Source organism: Danio rerio, chromosome 13 (genome assembly GCF_052040795.2).
Source record: "Danio rerio strain M-AB ecotype USA chromosome 13, GRCz13ab, whole genome shotgun sequence".
NCBI lineage: Eukaryota > Metazoa > Chordata > Actinopteri > Cypriniformes > Danionidae > Danio > Danio rerio.
Window position 1 is genome coordinate 45,148,949 of NC_141033.1, and position 21,052 is coordinate 45,170,000.

At 37.8% G+C, this 21,052-nt stretch overlaps 2 protein-coding genes across 4 annotated transcripts in view; both read right to left on the bottom strand.

Annotated features, from left to right (window-relative positions):
- Positions 1–1,266: 1,266 nt before the first annotated feature.
- On the bottom strand, positions 1,267–9,984 carry LOC100537455 (androgen-dependent TFPI-regulating protein). Of its 2 annotated transcripts, XM_087279732.1 has the most exons (7): positions 9,822–9,984; positions 9,617–9,748; positions 7,552–7,653; positions 7,325–7,440; positions 1,912–2,063; positions 1,708–1,788; positions 1,267–1,347 (listed from the first exon to the last, which is right to left on the bottom strand). In XM_087279732.1, exons 1-6 carry the CDS (start codon positions 9,972–9,974, stop codon positions 1,754–1,756), a joined length of 690 nt encoding a protein of 229 aa, XP_087135858.1. In that variant the 5' UTR covers positions 9,975–9,984; the 3' UTR covers positions 1,267–1,347; positions 1,708–1,753. The 2 variants fall into 2 exon arrangements, with proteins under 2 accessions (XP_087135858.1, XP_087135857.1); XM_087279731.1 differs by lacking the exon at positions 1,267–1,347 and having other exon boundaries at positions 1,442–1,788.
- A 2,430-nt stretch (positions 9,985–12,414) lies between these two features.
- The window catches only part of sack1ha (scaffolding CK1 anchoring protein Ha), a 17,143-nt gene continuing 8,505 nt past the window's right edge, over positions 12,415–21,052 (bottom strand). The window contains exons 5-6 of one of the 2 annotated variants that reach the window (XM_087279691.1): positions 14,201–20,411; positions 12,415–14,084 (exon numbers count right to left, since the gene is read on the bottom strand). In XM_087279691.1, the coding sequence (XP_087135817.1) occupies positions 14,076–14,084; positions 14,201–20,411 (6,220 nt within the window). In that variant the 3' untranslated portion in view covers positions 12,415–14,075. Of the gene's footprint in view, positions 14,085–14,200; positions 20,412–21,052 lie in introns of those variants that run through there. The other variant, XM_087279692.1, reaches the window with a different exon arrangement.

Sequence of the window (21,052 nt, forward strand, 5' to 3'; positions counted from 1 at the left end):
GTTTCTTTGCTCTGTTAAGCATCATTTGGGAAATATTTAAAAAAGAAAAACTAAATTCAAAGGGGGCTAATAATTCTGACATCAACTATATAAATAAATAAATAAATAAATACATGGAAAAACATCCCATCTCCATTTAGCTTTACATTTTTATGTACAAATTAATACTTTTAATATTTTTAAATATATTAACACAACTTTCTGAACTTTAAAAAAAATACAACTTGAAAATAGTTGAAATGTTTTTACTTTGTTTCCTCATTCACACAGACTCTTTGCCGAGTCTTGTTTTTCCCTGTGAAGCATTACAAAGCATTTTCCCTTGTTTGTCCTGCCATGTTTTTTATCCTTGGCTTGCTTACTGTTATTGTTGTTTTGCCTTTCTAATTCTGTGTCTAATAAATGTTTAGATAACGTTTGTCTCTGCTTTAGTTTTATTTTTTTATCAATTGAACTATGTTAGTTTGGTTTGATAATGTATTATTTAGTACTAATTTCCAAACGTTTTTTTGTTCACTCAGATTAAGACATTTAGGTCAGTGCAGCTGATGTCTTCAACATGTTTTTCAGCATAATAGTTTTTTTTGTTCACTTAACTTTCAATTTCAGTTCTGCAGACAAAAAAATTTTCAGTTGGCACAACTTAAAAAGTTTTGTTACAGAGTAGTCAGAAAACTAATAATCTTATGTTAGCTTAATGTGTTTTGTATTACTGACAAATAATTATAGGTCAGTGCAGCTGATGTTTTCAAAAGTTGAGTGAACAAGAAAAAGCAAAAGGTAATAAGAATTGTGTTTCATTCATTTATTTATTTATTGTCGTTGTTGTTTATTCATTTATTTTCTTTTCGGCTTAGTCCCTTAATTAATCAGGGGTTGCCACAGTGGAATGAACCGCCATCTTATCCAGCACATGTTTTACGCAGCAGATGCCCTTCCAGCTGCAACCCATCACTGGGAAACATCCATACACACTCATTCACACATATACTTTTTGCTTAACATTTTTACAGTGTGACAAATAGTAAAACCTTGTGGACTGAAGGATTCTGGCAAAGTATGAAAAATGTAAAATGGCAGGTAATCAGTAATTTGGGGGTATTTTAATGTTGTCAACCTTTGGGGGTTAACAATTTAACAAATATAACAATAGTGTTATAATAAATAACTTTTAAGTGCGAGTCTTCTGTAAATCATGGTAAAAAAATGTACAATAGACATTATTAGCAGAAAAATATGAAACAGATTAAAAAGATAACACGTTTTGATGGTATTAAATAAGTACGTTTTATTATCAATTATAAAGATGCACAATGTAGATTTACAATAGCAGAAGTGAAATGGTTTCTGAAAAGAATATACAAAAAAGGTGTATAAATAACATGTTTTATATATATATATATATATATATATATATATATATATATATATATATATATATATATATATATATATATATATATATTGATGTTTGCTGTTTGTTCAAACTACTTTTTTAAAATCAGCTGAAACAACACAATTCTTGAGTTTTTTTTTGGAACAACTTAAAAATTATAAAGATAAATTAATTCCTATTCCTGTTGTCCCAACACATATCGATTGTGTGTGACCCAGCATTTTTTACAGTGTTTAAAATGCATTTTTCAGATCACCTGAAACTGGTTCACATCAGATATTCACATCAGACATTCACCTGAAGACACTTACAGTAAAACAGATGTCAAGTTTGTTGTCTAAAGCACTTCCGTCTGACTCATCGTGAGCTTGTAAATTTCAGATGTTTTTTCCCTGTGAGAGTAAAAGGAAATAAAAATAGGTCATTTTTGGCATCAGGAAGCATTTATATAAAGCAGATTCTCAGATTTGTCAAAAGATACACATTATTTTGATTATTATGAAAATAAGACTCACCCCAAACCTTATAGTTCAAGGCTTTTCCCAATAAAAACAGCAGTGATACAACAAGCATGTTAAGGAAGAAGAAGATGGCCAATCCTGAGTGGCTGAAGAGCCCCAGTAAAGGATAAACCCAGATTCCCACAGTACAATACACCCAGATCACCCTGAAGCAGAAGAAAGGTGCAATACTTTACTAAAGCGCTCTGAAATTTTTCATTCGTTGAGTATAAATCAGAATTTTGCTGAGACATTTTTTATTATATATATATATATATATATATATATATATATATATGGAGCGGAGTTGGCCACAATGATAGAGGTTTAAGTCCAGAACAGTTTCAGAAAACGGGTAAGACAAAAACAGAAGTTTTTTTCTTGATTGCTTTTTAAAACGGCTGGTTGGGTTTAGGGAAGTGGGTGCTTGGGTCAATCTGTGCTTTTAAAATACTGTCGGTTAGGTTTAAGGGAAGGAGAAGGGTGGTTCAGTCAGTCAGTCTGAGAAAAGCAGGCGCGAATAGCACTCGCAAGAGAAATTTGAGATATGAAAAAACGTACACAGCGGCCTCTGGTGGATTCACGAAAACAAAAACTGCAAAAAAGAACATACCTCCTAGGATGTATTTGGCGCTCTCCAGAATTGTATATAGGGGTACAGTTTCAGAATGAGCCTGGGTTGTATTTATGGGTACGTGAAGATATTTATGTTCTCCTTTAAACCTAAATTTATCAAATGAATTGAACTTTACATTATTCCTGGTCAATGGTCTTTGTTCTTTTATTTTGTAGAATAGAAGATGAGTCTCTAGGCTCCTCATTAAACCTAAAGGTGTCATATTTAATTTAATTTATTATTATTATTATTGTTACAGGTCTAGCATGTATTGTGGAGCCATATCAGGTTTAGAGTTTGTAACACTTTGATCAAAAAACTATGGCAAAATCTGGTTACACTTGGCTTTACGTTGACATATTTAAAGTGTAATTCCTTTGACAATGGAGTAATATTAATTAAGTGCATGTGCTTACTATATGGTTGAGGTAAGAATGCGGGTTAAAGGTTTAGGGTTAGCTATAAGTAATTATGCATAATTCATACTTAAGACATGTTTAACCATCACCTTCAATGAAAGTGTTAACAAAAATTTAATATTTTCTTTTTTTTTATCTCAAGGACCACTGAACTCAAAATCCTTGATGAACTGATAATAAGCTTGTGCAAAATTATGTCTAATCTCAATTAAGCATAAACACACTAGTAATAATTATTAATTTACCATAAAATAAGGGCACATTAGATGTTTTTTTATATCCATAAAAAACTTAATACTAACAATGCATAGGCTTTATTCAAGTCTTACTTATTGTACAGCAAATGCTCTTCTTATAAGTATTTTTGATTTTGCAAACATTATGATATTTAAGTGTAGCCATTATATTTCAGGTATTCATCATCTATTAAATTAACTGAACATTATGAACTTTTAATGTATAGAACAATATATGTGCTTAATTACTGTTGTTTTTTCCAGCTGAAGTAGTTTTGTTTGTGGTTTATAGTATGTAACTAACTGTCTCGGGAGAGAACCCTGAGCCCAGCTTGGTCAATAAGCATATAAAGAGGGTGGAATATATAAAGTGAGGAAAAGGAGGGGATGGGGTGGAAGTAGGGATTCTTTTAAAACTTCGGTCTATTTAATGTATGCTTGCTTCAATCTGATTGGATTATCACTGAATATGGATGAGAATTCAGCCATGCTCAATCACAGACGAGTCTTCGCTGAGGCCATCTTCCTGCCTAACCACGGCAGATGAAGCTCTGCACAAGACTTTTGGCCAGCGGAGAAATTAAAATGGTTGTGCCCAACTGAGTCTGGTTCCCTCAAGGTTTTTTTTCTTCACTCCCATCAGGTGAAGTTTTTTTTCCCTCTCCGCTGTCGCCACTGCCTCGCATGGTTCAGGATTGGTAGAGCTACGCATCGATGAATTGGCTCTTCAGTGTTTGAACTCTCAGTAATGATTAAATCACACTGAACTGAGCTAAACTGAACTGAACTGAACTTAAACACTAAAAACTGAACTACACTGTTCCAGTTACTATGACCATTTATGTGAAGCTGCTTTGACACAATCTACATTGTAAAAGCGCTATACAAATAAAGCTGAATTGAATTGAATTGAATATCATGTGCTCCTCTCGAAATTATTTTATAAAACTTTACAATGTTTAGGGCATGAAAACGAGGATTTTCAATTGTAGAATAATATATATACGCATCACCAGTTGTGAATCAGTCATTAGATGCAGAACTCAAGCTTTTATAACTAGTAGGTTTTTACATGTTTTGAGAAGTTAGATGTTTTTGTCATTAATAATACTGTCCTTCAATGTGAATTGGGTAAAACAAAGAATTAATTCACTCTATTTTGGCATGTCCTCCTCAGGTTCTTGTTAAATTTTCCCCTTTTAAGCTCCTTATAAAACTTTCCAAATTCAATGAAAAGGCTCTTCTAGCATGGCAACTTGTTTTGTTCAGAGTTTCTTCTCTCAGAGTGAAAATATGGAAAAATAAAATGTTTTCAGCAAAAATAAAAAGATTATTTGTGATATGCTAGATTCAGAAGTGAATGCATATTTTCATTATGATTTTATGGGAGGATTTCTAATAGAAAATATTAACTGGAAAAAGGAAAAGCTCTTACTCAAAATAAACAAATAATGTATCACTTCTAATTTTAGCTTGCAGTGTTCATTTAAACGCTAATTTATATTTATTTCTCCTCTAAATGATCTGATTTAATATTTCCTTTGTGACATCTGTGTCCATTACTTTATCATTGTAATTTATCAACTAACCCAAAACCTAACCCTCATCCTATCCCTTACTATAGAGTAGCATGTAATTAATTAATATTACTCAGCAGTTAAATAAATAGTTGCTCTGCAATAAGGACACCTTAAAATAAACTTTATAACAGGGAATTTTTATCAGGAAAATCATGAACCAACATTAACAACATTCTGACTTTAAGCCACTATAAAGACAGCCAACAAATAAACTGTTTTAAAACTTATAAAATTGTACAAATCTTTTTCAATGTTTATTCATTCATTCATTTTCTTTTCGGCTAAGTAACTTTATTAGTCTGGGGTCACCACAGCGGAATGAACCGCCAACTTATCCAGCACGTTTTTATGCAGTGGATGCCCTTCCAGCCACAACCCATCTCTGGGAAACATCCACACACACTCATTCACAAAAACACACCCATACACTGCGTGAAGTTTCTCACGAGCTCAGGGCTCTCTTGCGGGACAGCATGCCAAACACGCTCCATAATCAATCATCAGCTAAGGGCGAACTCTTGAAGGACAATTTAGCCTACCCAATTCACCTGAATTGCATGTCTTTGGACTGTGGGGGAAACCGGAGCACTTGGAGGAAACCCACGTGAATGCAAGGAGAACATGCAAACTCCACACAGAAACGCTAACTGAGCCGAGGCTCAACCCATCGACCCAGCAACCTTCTTGATGTGAGACGACAGCACTACCTACTGCCCCACTGTGTCGCCCTCTTTTCAAATGTATTGTATTAAATTAATATATATGTATGTTTAGATTTTGTATGTTTTATTTTTCCACAACTTCTTACATTAAAATAAATTGTAAAAAAAAATAAATATTTATTAAAATATAAATATATATAATTAATTTAAATGTACCTATTGTGCAAAATTAGTTACATTGTTTTTGTGGTCTGTTCACAAAACAATTATAACGAATAAAAACTATTGTTAATGATTACTGTTGTTCTTTGTAACTGTATTGTATTTAATTTATATAAATGTTTTAAATTTGCATGTGGCGACACAGTGGCACAGTGGGTATCGCTGTAGCCTCACAGCAAGAAGGTCGCTGGTTCGAGCCCCGGCTGTCATGGTCCTGACCTGACAGTCTTGTCTGTCCTGTCAGTGTTTAATGTTTGCTTGTTTGTCCTGTGCATATTTACATTGCTAAGTCTTAACTTGTGTTGGCCATGTGGTCCTCTTGTCTTTCCTTCTTGCTTTCAGTTACCCCGCCCTCTTATTTATTTACCTTGTTATCCTGATAGTTTTCACCTGTCTCTCGTGTGCTTTGTTCTATATAATGCGCTGTGTGTTCTCATTTCTTTGCTGGTTCGTTCCATGTGAGCTTGTCTTGTATCCTTGCCTTGCATCTGTACTAAGCTTTTGGTCTTGCCTGTTCTAGATCGCTTGTCTATTTATTGTTTGTTTGTAGCTATTACTTTCTTTCATTTTTTTTCTAGTGTTTACTTAATTTTGTGTTCTAATCTTTATTTTACTTTTACCCTTAGAGACATTGTTCCGTTTTTCTGTCAGTCCTAGTCTTCTTAGTAGATAATTATTAGTAGTTGTTCGTTTGTTTAATTACTCTTTAAGATTCTAGAAGTCTTTATTTCAGTTTTGCTTTATCAGATTGCTAAAGTCTGTCTTTCTGTCTACTAGTATTTAGATTTTATTTTATTTCAGTTTTAGTTTATCTTATTTTATATTATCACTGTCTGTTTGTTGTCCTGTCTTGTGTCTTATAATTTTACAGTGTCCTGACCTCCCTGGTCTGACAGTCTGGAGTTTAGGTGGCCTGCTCCAGGATCTAGATCTGGTTTTGACCACTGTTGCTCCTACTCCTGGCTGGCTGTTCATTTTAGTAGTATCTTGTCTCTACCACTGGCTTTCTTGTCTTGTTGCTCCTACCGTTTGGACCTTATCATCCCCCTGTGTGTCTACTTGTGCCTTATTCTGTCAATAAACCCCTTTGTATTGTTCATTGCTGCAACTGGGTCTGTTTTCTTGCAATCAAACGTGACACCGGCTGGGTCAGTAAGCATTTCTGTGTAAAGTTTGCATGCTCTCCCCGTGTTTGCATGCGGTTTCCTCTGGGTGCTCCGGTTTCCCCCACAGTCCAAATGAGTAGAATAAAAAGGTGAGTTTGGTAAGCTAAATTTTCAGTAGTGTATGTGTGTATGTTCTGGTCCTCCAGGTTGGGGGTTGAGCATTGGGTTAACAAATCACCCCCCACATAAAAACTAGATGTTGTGAAACACAAACATGGTGGGGCTAAATAACAACGTTAATCTAAAATGGCCCTGTGAGTAAGTAAGAAGACTATATTTCTTTTTTTTTACCTGTCTCCTGAATTTTTCTTACATTAAAACAAATTGTATAAATACATTATATGTGTGTTTTTGTATTACTTTCATACAATTTATTGCTCAAGAATTAGTTACGTTGTTTTTTGGTCTGTTCACAAAACAATAATGAATAATAATTATTATTTATTTAAATCATTCAATACATGAATAACTAGCTCAGTCATATATAGACACTACAAAGACTACAGCGGAGCACAAATCATACTCACCATCCTAAATAAGCGAGACCAACCACTCCTAAAGCCGCTAAACCATTTTTAGTTTTGGGGAAGACATGAGGCTCCAGCAGGATCTCACCAAACAAGATTGGCAGTACAACTGTGTGCTGTGAATCAAACATGTACAATGTGACTGGTTTTGCATAAAGATCCCCAAAAATCCATCTCTTTGATCATTTTATTGACATAAAAAAAACTACCATGTATAGAGTACAAACCATAGCATGATTCAGCCATGGAGGGAAGAAGTTGTCTATTGAAGCAGGATAGACCAGCTGTCGGTCATAGGCGAAAATCAGCCAAAACAGCAGAACTACAAACTTAAGACAAAAAAACAACAACAACAACAGTCTGTTATTTAAAGACTGAAGACGACACGATATTCATCAATTCTTTAAAATTATGTTATTACCAGTAATAACCTGTAGATGGCGTAATATCATTATTTAAAAACGCCATTGCCCTTTAACCCATTCTGTTGAAACTAAACATTGTGCAACACATAGGCACGTATCAGTGAGTAATGAATGCATTTTTAGCAGGTTCTCATTCTTTTAATTCATGACATTGTTATTATGTATATTTTCAATCGCATTAATTTCACATTATTTTATTCTGTTCTCCCGCAAAACACTTTGTAGGCTTGCACACACTGGAACTACACATATTCTTACAATTTAGTTCATTTTGGTTATTTCTAATTTCTATCAATTTATTAAAATTTCTACTGATGATTTTTATTTCTACTGACCCTGTTTCTATCTTTTTCTTTGCATACAGTGTTGCACCCATGCACAATTATATCATTATGTATATAATTATAATATAATAATGATAATAATAAATACAAATATTATCTATCTATCTATCTATCTATCTATCTATCTATCTATCTATCTATCTATCTATCTATCTATCTATCTATCTATCTATCTATATATATATATATATATATATATATATATATATATATATAGGGTTGTTAAAGTTATTAAAATGCTAAATATTGAAATCGAATTTTTACTGAAATGTTGATTTTGAAATCCAGGATGGTAACCCACATTAAACCTATTTTAGGGTGTTTGAAAGATATTCAAGAACATGCCACATGTACATGCCACTCCTGTCACCTAAGAACAGGGAACTGAGACAACAATTCGCACAGGCTCACCAAAATTACACAACAGAAGATTGGAAAACGTTGTCAGGTCTGATGAGACTCGATTTCTGCTGCGACATTCGGATGGTAGAGTCAGAATTTAGCCTCAACAACATGAAAGCATGGATCCATCCTGCCTTGTATCAGCGGTTCAGGCTGGTGATGGTGGTGTAATGGTGTGGGGGATATTTTCTTGGTACACTTTGGGCCCATTAGTACCAATTGAGCATCGTGTCAACAACACAGCCTACCTACAGTGTTGCCGACCATGTCCATCCCTTTATGACCACAGTGTACCCATCTCCTGATGGGTACTTCCAGCTATATAACTCTGCATGTTACAGAGTGCGAATCATCTCAGACGGGTTTCTTGAACATGACAATGAGTTCACTGTAATCAAATGGCGTCCACAGTCACCAGATCTCAATCCAATAGAGCACATTTGGGATGTGGTGGAACGGGAGATTCGCATCATGGATGTGCAGCTGACAAATCTGCAGCAACTGTGTGATGCTATCATGTCAATATGGACCAAAATCTCTGAGGAATATTTCCAGTACCTTGCCACGAAAGATTAAGGCTGAAGGCAAAAGAGTGTCCAAGCCGGTATTAGAAAGGTGTACCTAATAAAGTGGCCGGTGAGTGTATATGGTTATTAAATTTATTATAATGCTTTTCACACTATATCAAAAAGAACTTAGAACACTATTAAAAAGTATATGATCAATTAGTCATGACAACATATGTTTTTAGTTCATTGTAACTTATTAAACTAAGTTAATCATGTTCCAACCTCATTTTAAAAGCTAAGCAAACCGTTTAAGTCAGTTTAAGACAATATAAGTTCAATGGACTCATAAAGTTAATTTGATTCAGCTTAAAAACTTAATTTAAAATCTATTTTAAGAGTGTTTGAAAGATTTTCAAGAGCATGCCACATGTACAATGTAGGAAAGTTAAATCCTCAAAGGAATGATCCTCAACACACTTGAGATTCATCACTTGTACAGACACATAAACTTAAAATGTCACAACCTCACCATAAATGACCTCAAAATCAAATCAAATAAAAATCAAACAATTAAATACAGTACAATTAATTACAGTAAATACCCTCACTCACCATTCCCACTGGAAACACAAAGACCGAAAAGAGCAAGTCCTTGCAGAGGCAGAGAAGAGACATCTTTGAGCCTTTCCCCACAGGCTGAAGGTCATTCACAGACGCCAGTCCAAAAAACACCATCTGTAAGACCTGACAAACCACAGTTTACAAAGCAAGTCTTTTTCAGCACGAAAACAGAACAAAAACATGGACAGCATCTTACTAGGTTTAAAAACGTGAGGTATTTCCAGGGTCCGCCGTAAACAAAAATCCCAGAAGGCAGATCTGAAACATCCTTCGCATAAATACACTGAATTATAAAGGCATACCAGCTGAAAGCAGCTATGTGGCAAAATGTCTTCATTACACCAGCCATGCTTGCAGTCAAAGTCTGTTGCTGAAATACCAGTTTCATTATTGAGATCTGCACTTATATCTGCTGTGGGAGACTTTGGGACAAGCCAGTGGAACTAATGCTGATTTAAGAAAAAAGAAAAGCTTATATTGAGAGATTAGCCTAAACTGACGAGTGAATTTGACATGCCATTACAAAAGTACAAATCCACACAAAGAGCTCTGTGTTTTTTCAAGTGACGTCACATATACATCATTTTGTAACACAGGATTACATATCACGGACTAAAAAAAAAAGTGTGTTCTGTAATTTGGTTTGGCAAAGATGAATTTAGGCTTAACTGCATACTTTTCATTTTTTGCAGCACAAGCTAATTAAAGATCACGTCACATAGTTAGGTAAGCACACTCAAAAGCACGTAACTACCAAAGGAAAGCAACCATTATAAGAATAATTGACTTAAAGATAACACTTCTGTCATGATTTAGTGTGTTTGAACTATTTTTTTTCCACATACAATAAAAAGCAACAGGTTGCATAATAAAACTGGTCCCAAGTAGTTTTGATGAAATAAAAATAAACTATTTTGTCTTTAAACACAAACAAATAAACAAAAACTTTTATCTTTATTCATTTTTGGAATGGAGTAATTAATGACAGGTTTTTGTTATATACACTACCTGACAAAAGTCTTGTCGTTGTTCCCAGTTGTAAGAGCAACAAATAAGAACTTGACTTCTAGTTGATTATTTGGAAAAGAGGCAGAAGGTAGAATTTTACGATGAATCATCTGTTGAGCTGCTTCTAAATAATCAAATACTGCTGAAGATCTAAAGGAACCTGAAGATTTTGACAGAAATCAGTCAAGTTTGGTGAAGAAAAAAATCATGGTTTGGGGTTACATTCAGTATTGAGGGTGTGCGAGAGATCTGCAGAGTGGATGGCAACATCAACAGCCTGAGGTATCAAGACATTTGTGCTGCCCATTACCTTACAAACCACAGGAGAGGGCAAATTTTTCATCAGGATAGCGCTCCTCCTCATACTTCAGCCTCCACATCAAAGTTCCTGAAAGGAAAGAAGGTCAAGGTGCTCCAGAATTGGCTAGTCTAGTCACTATAGACATGAACATTATTGAGCATGTCTGGGGTAAGATGAAGAGGGAGGCATTGAAGATGAATCCTAAGAATCTTGATGAACTCTGGGAGTCCTGCAAAGATGACTTTATTAATCAGTTATTTCAGCGATGTATAGATGCAGTCCTCCAAGCTCATGGGAGTCATACAAAATATTAATTCTTTTTCAACTGCAGCATGACTTTATATTCTATACAGTACATTATTTATGTTAAGTGACAAGACTTTTGTCTAAGCAAAGTCAGACCTTACTGTCCTAATTAAATAATTAAGAATCAAGGCATAATCATATCTTATTTTGTAAAATAAGCGTAATCTAGAGGCCTTTGGCTTTCATATGAGCCACTTCTGATACCAAATGATCAACTAGAAGTCAAGTTATTTAGGCGAGGCAGTGGCGCAGTAGGTAGTGTTGTCGCCTCACAGCAAGAAGGTCGCTGGTTCGAACCTCGACTTAGTTGGCGTTTCTGTGTGGAGTTTGCATGTTCTTCCTGCCTTCGCGTGGGTTTCCTCCGGGTGCTCCAATTTCCCCCAGAGTCCAAAGACATGTGGTAGAGGTGTATTGGGTAGGCTAAATTGTCCGTAGTGTATGAGTGTGTGTGTGTGGATGTTTCCCATAGACGGGTTGCAGCTGGAAGGGTAAAAAAATTAGCTGGATAAGTTGACGGTTCATTCTGCTGTGGCGACCCCGGATTAATAAAGGGACTAAGCCGAGGAGAAAATGAATGAATGAAGTCAAGTTATTTGTTGATCCTAAAACTTGGATAGGAGACAAGATTTATGTCAGGCAGTGTAAATATCCATAATGATACCAAATAAAATAAGTACACATTTTAAACAGGTTTCTCACTGTAAATCTCTTTCCCATAACACACAATGCAGATTTTGATATTTTAAACTTGTTCTTTCAGTTTTATTTTCGTGTCAGTGTAACAGACCTCGTATTACTTTAACATGATTTAGATTTACAATCTTTAGAAAATGGATGGCAACATGTAACAGGCATTTCAACACAGGTAAATAATGGAACCATCAACAGATATGGTCTCACTATATTAACTATTGTTTAACAACTTTACATTGCACAATTTTAAATAAATCAACATCAGTACATCATCCCACTATTCACAATATTGCACATTTCATTAAACACAGCAAAAACAAAATCCCCAAAAAGGCATTTTTTGCTACACATTCTATTGCATGTACATATATACATATACTGTGTGTATATCTATCTATCTATCTATCTATCTATCTATCTATCTATCTATCTATCTATCTATCTATCTATCTATCTATCTATCTATCTATCTATCTATCTATCTATCTATCTATCCATCCATCCATCCATCCATCCATCCATCCATCCATCCATCCATCCATCCATCCATCCATCCATCTATCTATCTATATATATATATATATATATATATATAACAAACTACTGATGGATAAACATCTAGAGGAACGTTCTTTCCTGTTTTCTGCATTTGTGATTGATTCATTTCCCTTTCCTTGTCCAAAGCTTCCTCTAGTCATTCTTCGTGTGTTCCATATTTTCTGCTGTTCTCTCATTGCTTTAAGTTGACTACACAAAAAAAAAAGTGTGCCCAGATCTGATCCGCTATTAGTTCTTTAAAAATATTACAAACACTTGGGCAAAAAATAATTACATTTAATAATAAAAAAGTATCATTTTTAGAGATAAGTTTCTATTGTAGCTATATTGACACTGAAGAAATAACTTGTTAGCATGCTGGAACATTATATGGTCTTCAAGAATTCCAAAACAATTTGCTTCTTGCTCCTCGCAGTTTCACATATTCACCACCGGTCCACATTGCTCCAACATAGGCTCATTCTGAAAACATAGCCCTATATATATGTTTCTGGAGATCGGCAGAGCTACATATGTCTGCATTTTATCTTTATTACAAAGCTATGGGGAGGTATAATGCTGTTCCTTGTCTCGCTTACAAGCTGATTGCTTATCTCCGTATGGACGGCTTTCCCTTTGTTAACAGTTTGTCCAGTAGCTCGACATGTATGGACTTGAGACGCAGATCAGAGTTGACCGTGAAAAACGGGGTTCGAGTTCGGTAAAGAACGGTTCCAGAAAACAGGTAAGACAAAAACAAAAGCTAAAAAATCAAATAAACAAGTAAATAACAGGGTGAGAATCTTAAAATGTGTAAAAATCAGGTGAGAGCTTTCCTTGTTCTGGACTGCTTTTTTAAACACTGCGGTTAAAACTTTGGTTGGGTTTAGGGTAGGGGAAGAATGGGTCAGTCGATCAGACATTCAGTCAGTGAACAGTCAGTTGACAGCGGCCTCTAGTGGATTTATGTGAGAACAGCAGGCGTAAATAGCACTGATCTGAATAGCAAATTTAAAATGTGAAAAAGCATACACAGCGACCTCTGGTGGATTCGCGAAAACAAAAACTGCAAAAAATGTAGCTCCTGGGACGTATTTCGCTCTCTCCAGAATTGTATAGTGGGGTGCGTAACCAGAATGAGCCTGGGTTGCATTGCTCACATGCTTTGTAACCAGCAAGTTCACTTTTTAGTTACTGTACCTCTTTGTTTGGTAAACAACACTTTATTTACCATATATCTACCAACTCCCAATTTCTGGACAGATATCCTGATAATTACGAAAGATTCAGAAATGTGTTTCACAGCTATATACATACACAATAAGTAATATCCTGCCCGATCGAAAGCTTATTCCATCTGGTAAGGGTTGTGTTCCTGTTTCTTTTGGCACACAGTTCATCTGCTTAGCCTTGTAAGTCTTTCAGGGATTTTCACTATCTCAGCATAGGCAGCACTCTTTGTATAATCAGACATTACGAGACACTTTATCCCAAGCTTGTGCAGGTTCATAGTTATGAGGTAAGATTGGAGGAAAGAGCAAAATTAGGAAATATTGTTTCCTTTTTACAGTCTACTCCTGCAGTCACTTTTCCAAAAAGTAAAATTCATGAAGCCTGTGAAAACATCAAATTCAAACAATTAACCTACTTGAAACAAAGTACATGCACCCTTACACAATCTGGTAAAATAAAACTAGAAATTTTCAATTTACATAAATCCCACTACATACCTCAAAACGGCTGTAGACCTTCCTCTCTTTCCGCATTTGATCCATCCTCTGTAGCAACATCTCCCGTTCTTCTGCTGTAGCCTTTTCGGACCAGGGCCTCCCCGAATATTTTGAGAGTGGTTTATATGCAGATTTAACCTCACCCTCTTTAGCTTCATTGGGTGAAGAAAGAGTCTGTTTGGACTGGGTGGATCTGCTTTGGTTCTTTGCTGAAATTTGCTCTAAAAGAACTTTAGTGTCATCTCTAAGGTTGCTGCATGAGATAACATTCGCTGTAGATGACTGATGGGCAGACAAAATCAATTTTGGACTGTCTGCAACAGTAGACTTATTTTCTGAATCATGAGGTACAGACAAATTGGACTTTTCTGACACTTCTGAAATGTCAGAGACAGAGTTTTCTTTTTCTAAAGACATTTGTTTTATTTCATCAACCTTATTAGGGCCTATGACTGTAGAAACCTCTGTGTGAGGTATCTCATTCCCTGGAACTATAGCCGAGGTGTCATTCTTCTGTGGTTGTACTGTAATGGATTCATTCTTCTGGCATTCATCTGTTTTCTCAGGTTTTGGGTCATTTGGACAGCTAGATTCCATAGAATTTGATGATATGTTAGCTTGGATTTCTGTGCTATCTTGATTTGATGTAATTTCAGTTGAGGAAAGGCAAGGCTCTGGTAAAACTTGAGGCTGGGTAGAGCTCACATCCACGTCACCAGTACTGACAAGTGAAATGGGTAATACTTTGCTCAAGTCTTTAGATACAATAATGTCTTTTTTCTCATCTGCACAGTCAGAACTTGTTGCAGTGATGATTTGATGGGAATTGTTTTCTGTTTCAATAGGATGTTTGGAAGTATTTTCTCCAATTTTAGAAATATTTTGAAAAGATACTTGTTCTGTTACATTGAGCTGCATGGTTTGGTCAACCTCTACTGCTACAGGCTGCTGGAAGGAGTCTGTGGTAGTGGCAGTCGGCTTCAGGGAAGAGTTTGCTTCTGTTAAAATGGTCTGCTGGAAAGAGTCTGTATCGGTTAGAGAGGTCTGTTGGGGAGAGTCTGTATTTATTAGAATGGTCTGCTGTAAAGAGTCTATATCGGTTAGAGAGGTCTGTTGGAAAGAGACTGTTTCTGTTGCAGTAGTCTGCTGGGAAGGGTTTGTTTGTATTAGATTGGTCTGCTGGGTAGAGTCGGTTTCTGTTGCAGTGGATCTTTCAGACAAGCCTATTTCTTCTGAAATAGAGTCTGCTTCTATTGGAGTGGTCTGCTGGGAAAAACCTGTCTCTGTTGCAGTGAACTGCTGGGAAGAATCTGCTTCTACTAGAGTGGTCTGCTGGGAAGAGCTTGTCTCCATTGCAGTGGTCTGCTGGGAAGCGTCTAATTCTACTAGAGTAATCTGCTGGGAAGAGCTTGTCTCCATTGCAGTGGTCGGCTGGGAAGAGTCTGGTTCTACTGGAGCAGACTGATGGAAAGACTTTGTTTCAGTTGCAGTGGTCTGCTGGGAAGAGTATGTATCTGTTGCACTGGGGTATTGGGGAGACTCTACTTCTACTGGAGTGGACTGATGGGAAGACTTTGTTTCAGTTGCAGTGGGTTGCTTGGAGTCTGCTTCTATTAAAGTAGGCTGCTGGGAAGAGTCTGCTTCTATTACAGTGGTCTGTTGGGAAGAGTCTGTTTCAGTTGCAGTGGTCTGCTGGAAAAGGTTTGCTTCCATTACAGTGGTCTGTTGGGAAGAGTCTGTTTCAGTTGCAATGGTCTGCGGGGAAGAGTTTGCTTCAATTAAAGTGGTCTGCTGTGTAGAGCTTGCATCTATTAGAGTGGTCTGCTGGGAAGAGTCTGCTTCTATTACAGTGGTCTGTTGGGAAGAATCTGTTTCAGTTGCAGTGGTCTGCTGCGAAAAGTTTGCTTTTATGATAGTGGTCTGTTGGGAAGAGTCTGTTTCAGTTGCAATGGTCTGCGGGGAAGAGTTTGCTTCAATTAAAGTAGTCTGCTGTGTAGAGCTTGCTTCTATTATAGTGGGTTGCTGGGAAGAGTCTGCTTCTACAGGAGTGGACTGATGGGAGGAGTCGCTGTCTTGTGCAGTATGTTGCTGTGTGGACTGCATCTGCTTTGCAGTGGGGTGCTGGAAGTTGTCTCTGTCTATTGGAAGTGTTTTCTGGGAAAAGTATGTCTCTGATTTAGGTGTCTGCTGGGACGTGTCTGTGAATGTTGGAGTGGTTTGTTTTACCACTCCAGCAGTGACAGACAGTTGCTCTGAAGAGTCTCTCTCAGATGAAGCAGGTTGCGGAGAAGTGTTTGTCCCTGGCGGAGCAGGGTGCTGGCAAGAATCTGTGACTGTTTCAGGGGGTTTCTGGAGAGAGTCTGTTTCAGTCATAGAGGGTTGCTGGGAAGAGTGGGCCTCTGTTGGACTGGGAGGCTGGAAGCAGTCTGTCTCTCTTGCAGCAGGCTGATGGAATGAGTCAATCTCAGTTGCAACGGACAGAACTGAAGAAACATTCTGTGTTGCACTGGGCTTCTGGGAAGAAACTGTGTATGGTGTTGTGAATTTCAGGGTATTGTCTACTTCTGTTTCAGCAGGCTTCTGGGAAGAGTCTACCACTTTTGAAGCAGCCTCCTGTAAAGCATATGCGTCTTTTGGAGGAGGCTGCTGGAAAGACTTTGTGACCTCGGCAGTGAGCTGCTTAGAGGAGTCTGTGATTGGTGCAGTATACTGCTGGGATTGGTCTGTTTCTGTTGCAGCATGCAGAATCTGTTGGGAAGAGTCTACTTCTGCTACAATAGGCAGCTGTGCAGGATCTGCCTCAGTTGAAGATGGTTGCTGGGAGGAATCTGTCCCTGTTACAGTAGAGTTCTGAGAAGATTCTGTGACTTTTGCAGTGGACTGGCTGGAACTGGCAGTGGAGTGCTGAAAAGAGTCTGTGGCTGTTGCAGTGGGTTGCTGGGAAGAGTCTGTGATTGATGCAGTGGGGTTTTGAGACGAGTCTGTCTCAGTTGCATTCAGATGTTGTGAAGAGGCTGCAGCAGATGGATTTTGCTGTATGGAAGATTTTGTATCTGCTGTGGTAGGATCCAGAGAAAGTTCACTTTCTTTTGCAGTGTGTTGTAGGGGAAATTCTGAAGTGGAAGACTCAATAGAGTCCATCTCACCTGAGGTGGGTTGTTCAGAAGAGTTTTTCCATAGTACAGCAGAGTCAGAAGCAGTGCAATGTTGAGATGGTTTATTGCTGGTTCTCACTGCAGAGGTATCTGTCCCCACTGCAGTGGTTGGTTTGGTGGTTTTACTTTGTGCCTCAGTCCCAGTTTTAGCAGGAGATTGAAAAGAGTACTCCTCTGTCACTGGCTGTTGAGAAGATGTTTTAATTGTAGAGGAGGTTAGTGATAATTCACCCTTTTCTGATGCTGGATGCTGTACAGAGTCAGTTGTTTTTGTTGTGATGGGGACATTTTGTGAGGTTTTAATTTCTGTAGAAATAGTGAGCTTAGTTGAGCCTTCACTCAATGCAGTAGGCTTAAGGGCAAGTGGGGGTTGGGAGGAGTCTGTTTTTAATGATATAGATTTTTGGAAAGGTTCATCTTCTATAATTACGAGATGAGTTTGCTTTGAAATATGTTGTTGAGAAGTGTTTTTATTTAATTCAGTATCATTTAGGCTTTGAGCGGAGCCTACATTTGTTAAAGCGACGTCTTGGGCAGAACTAACTTCAGTTGTAGAAAGTACTGTGAAAGGACTTGTAACTCTGTGGTCAGATTTTGAGGGTATGCAGTTATCTGCAATTGCAAGGTTTGATGCTGAGCTAGAATCCAGAGATACATTATTTGAGCATGTGCTAGAAATACAGAGTGAGCTCTGTTCAAGAGTTTGGGAGTCATTTGCAGATAGACAGTCCTTATTTGGAGTGGTGCTTATTGGTGACATTGATTTTGTCTGTGGTAACTTTACAGGCAGACCACCCTCTTCCAGAACACCATGACAGGGTTTTGTTTCTTTGTCTATGTGATGCTGAGTGGGGGCAGAATGTGTTGAGGCAGGATTGAATGCAACAGAACTCACTTGATTTTGAGAGGAAGTGGTTTGATTTTTAACTGTAGACACCGTTTTAGCCTCTTCAACAGGTTTTAGAGCTGAATCTCTGATTTCTTGGAAAAATTTTTTTGAGCCAGAGCAAGTTGAACCAGACTCTTCTGCAAGTTTTTTCTTAAATCTAATTTTTTCTGCATCTGTAGCTCTTTGAAGAATGTCTTTACCTGATTCTTCACATTTGGGATCTTTATATGTCTCTTTGATTTCTGCTGCAACAGCTGTCGTTTTTGATTTAAGTGAAGTGTCTGGAGTTTTGAAAACAGCTTTTTTATCTGTGTCATTACTTGCAGGTTTCTCTGATAGAGCAAATTTTTGGGTGGCTTTCACTGGATTGTTCTGAGAAGACTTTGCTGCTGAAAGTTTGCGTTTGGCTGCCAACTCTTTGAAATATCTCAGTCTACAGTCCGGGTCATTCATATCTATGAGAGATGATGATTTTTGCAATGCATTTGATGGAGATTCCATCCTTTTGCTATTTCCTTCAAGGACTGTGGTTTGAGGCAGGTCTTTTTCTTCCTGAGCACCCTCTATTGGTTTCTTTTGAAGATTTTGTGGGTTTTCCAAATCCGATTTTTCACTTGTTTTGCTTAGTTCATCCTCAGGTTCTGCAGACTCTGTGGCAGAGTTATCAAATGTGGCTGACTTAGTAAAATTGCTCCACTGAAATGGCTGAAATGGAGAACCAGTCCTCCTCTTATCCAAAATATGTGACACACGAGCTGACAGTTTTGAAGCTTCATCCCCATCTATTTCTCCTGCTGTATCTTTCATCTCTTCTTGTGTATTCAACTCTAAATTTGAACTGAATATCAACGAGTGTCTCAGTCTGGAACTCCTCTGAACAGGTCTGCTGGGTTTTCTCTTGAGGAACTCTTCACTAATCCGGTTAGTCTCTTTGGGTTCTCTATTCTGCATCTCCTCTGCTTTGTCACCCTCAGTGGTGCAAGAAGACTCTGAGGTCGATGTTGGTGTTGATTTGAAATTGATTTGTGATAAGTCTGTCAGATGGTTAACTGAACTAACCGGTACAACAGAATCATTCTGTATCTGCACAGGTATCAGATTTTCCCTTAGTGAAGGTATCCTGTTTAACTCTCGATTTCCTGGTCTAATTTCAGGACGTATAGGGCCACAAGGAACTTCCTGTGTAAAACATGGAACCTCATCACTTGATCCTTCAAGTTCAGTAACATCCAAATCTCCAGCATCCTCACATGTACTAAGGTATGAGCTAATCCTCCAATCCCGCATGCCTTGCTTTTGACTCAGATCCTGTGGTTTGCGGTTTACGTTTAAGAAACGTTTCTGTTCTGGCTGGTTCGGTTGAGTTGGGGAGGTCTGACATTTATAAGAATATCCCATGCTATGTCTCTTAAGGCCAGACTGCACAGGTGGCAATAGATGTTTTGGAGCATAACCTTCCTCCATTTCAGAGTGAGACTGGAGATATCTTTGAACATGATCATAACCTCCAGTTGGTTCAGCTTCATCTACCTCAGGAGGATAGCCAGAGCCTGATAACGGATCAACATGGTGGCCTTGGCCTCTAAACTTCCCATACATGTCATAACTAGTTTGTAATCCAGTTCCCTGGTAAATATGTGGCTCTCTTGCAAAGTGACCACCATGGGACATTGCTTCCTCCATGTACTGATTTCCTCTCATTGGATGGTTTTGAGGGGACATATATTCAAAATCAGGGAGATTTCCATAGCTATGCCTTTTGTATCCAACCATTTCAGTTGGTCCTCTATTTGGCCTTCCATGCTCTATGAATTGATGATCTCCTCTATATTGTTGGGGAGCAGGCATTGCCACTGGTGCACTGTGCATGGATTCACTTCTATAGGGTAACATCTTGGGACCCACATTCATGTGAACAGCTGGAGTACATTCAGGCCAGTCCATGCCTACAGTTGGATATTGTCTGTTAAACATGGCGGTCTTCTCTGTGCTGTAGTAGTTTTCAGGTTCATTACTGTAGTGTGGCATATTGGCCAAAACATTTTCAACATCCAGTGGCTCCGAATGGGCAAACAGAATCCGAAACTCTTCATCAAAGGTGGACACAAGCTGTCCCAGAAACAGATGAGCTAGACAGCGATGTATCTTCTCAAAAGACCACATGAAGCTGCAACACAAAGTAAGAAAATCAATTAGCCAACACATACTTTAACGTGCCACATGCCACAGCCATATCACCCTGCAGCCCAAGACCGGTTACTGAAGCTAAGCAGGGCTGAGTCTGGTCAGCACCTGGATGGGAGACCACTTAGGAAAACTAGGTTGCTGTTGGAAGTGGTGTTAGTGAGGCCAGCAGGGGCGCTCAACCTGTGTCCTGTATGCCCCAGTATAGTGAAGGGCACACTATACTGTCAGTGGGTGCCGTCTTTCGGATGAGGGATTAACCTGAGGTCCTGACTCTCTGTGGTCATTTAAAATCCCATGGCACTTCTCGTAAAGAGTAGGGGTGTAACCCCGGTGTCCTGGCAAAATTCCCTCTATCGTCCCTTACCCATCATGGCCTCCTAATCATCCCTATCCACAGAGTTGTCACTAGGCTCATTTCAGGTGCGCCTCGCCTTGACTGCAACGTAGACGAGAGCAGGCGGCTGTAGTAAGAGGGCTCAAATAATACATCAGAAGATGAAAACTTTCCGAATCTCGCTGTTTTGCCGCCTTGAAAGATAGGTCACATTATGTTTTACAGAGGTGTGTTTTGATTTTGTTTGCACATAAATCTAAATAAATAAACATATGTATTGCTCTTTA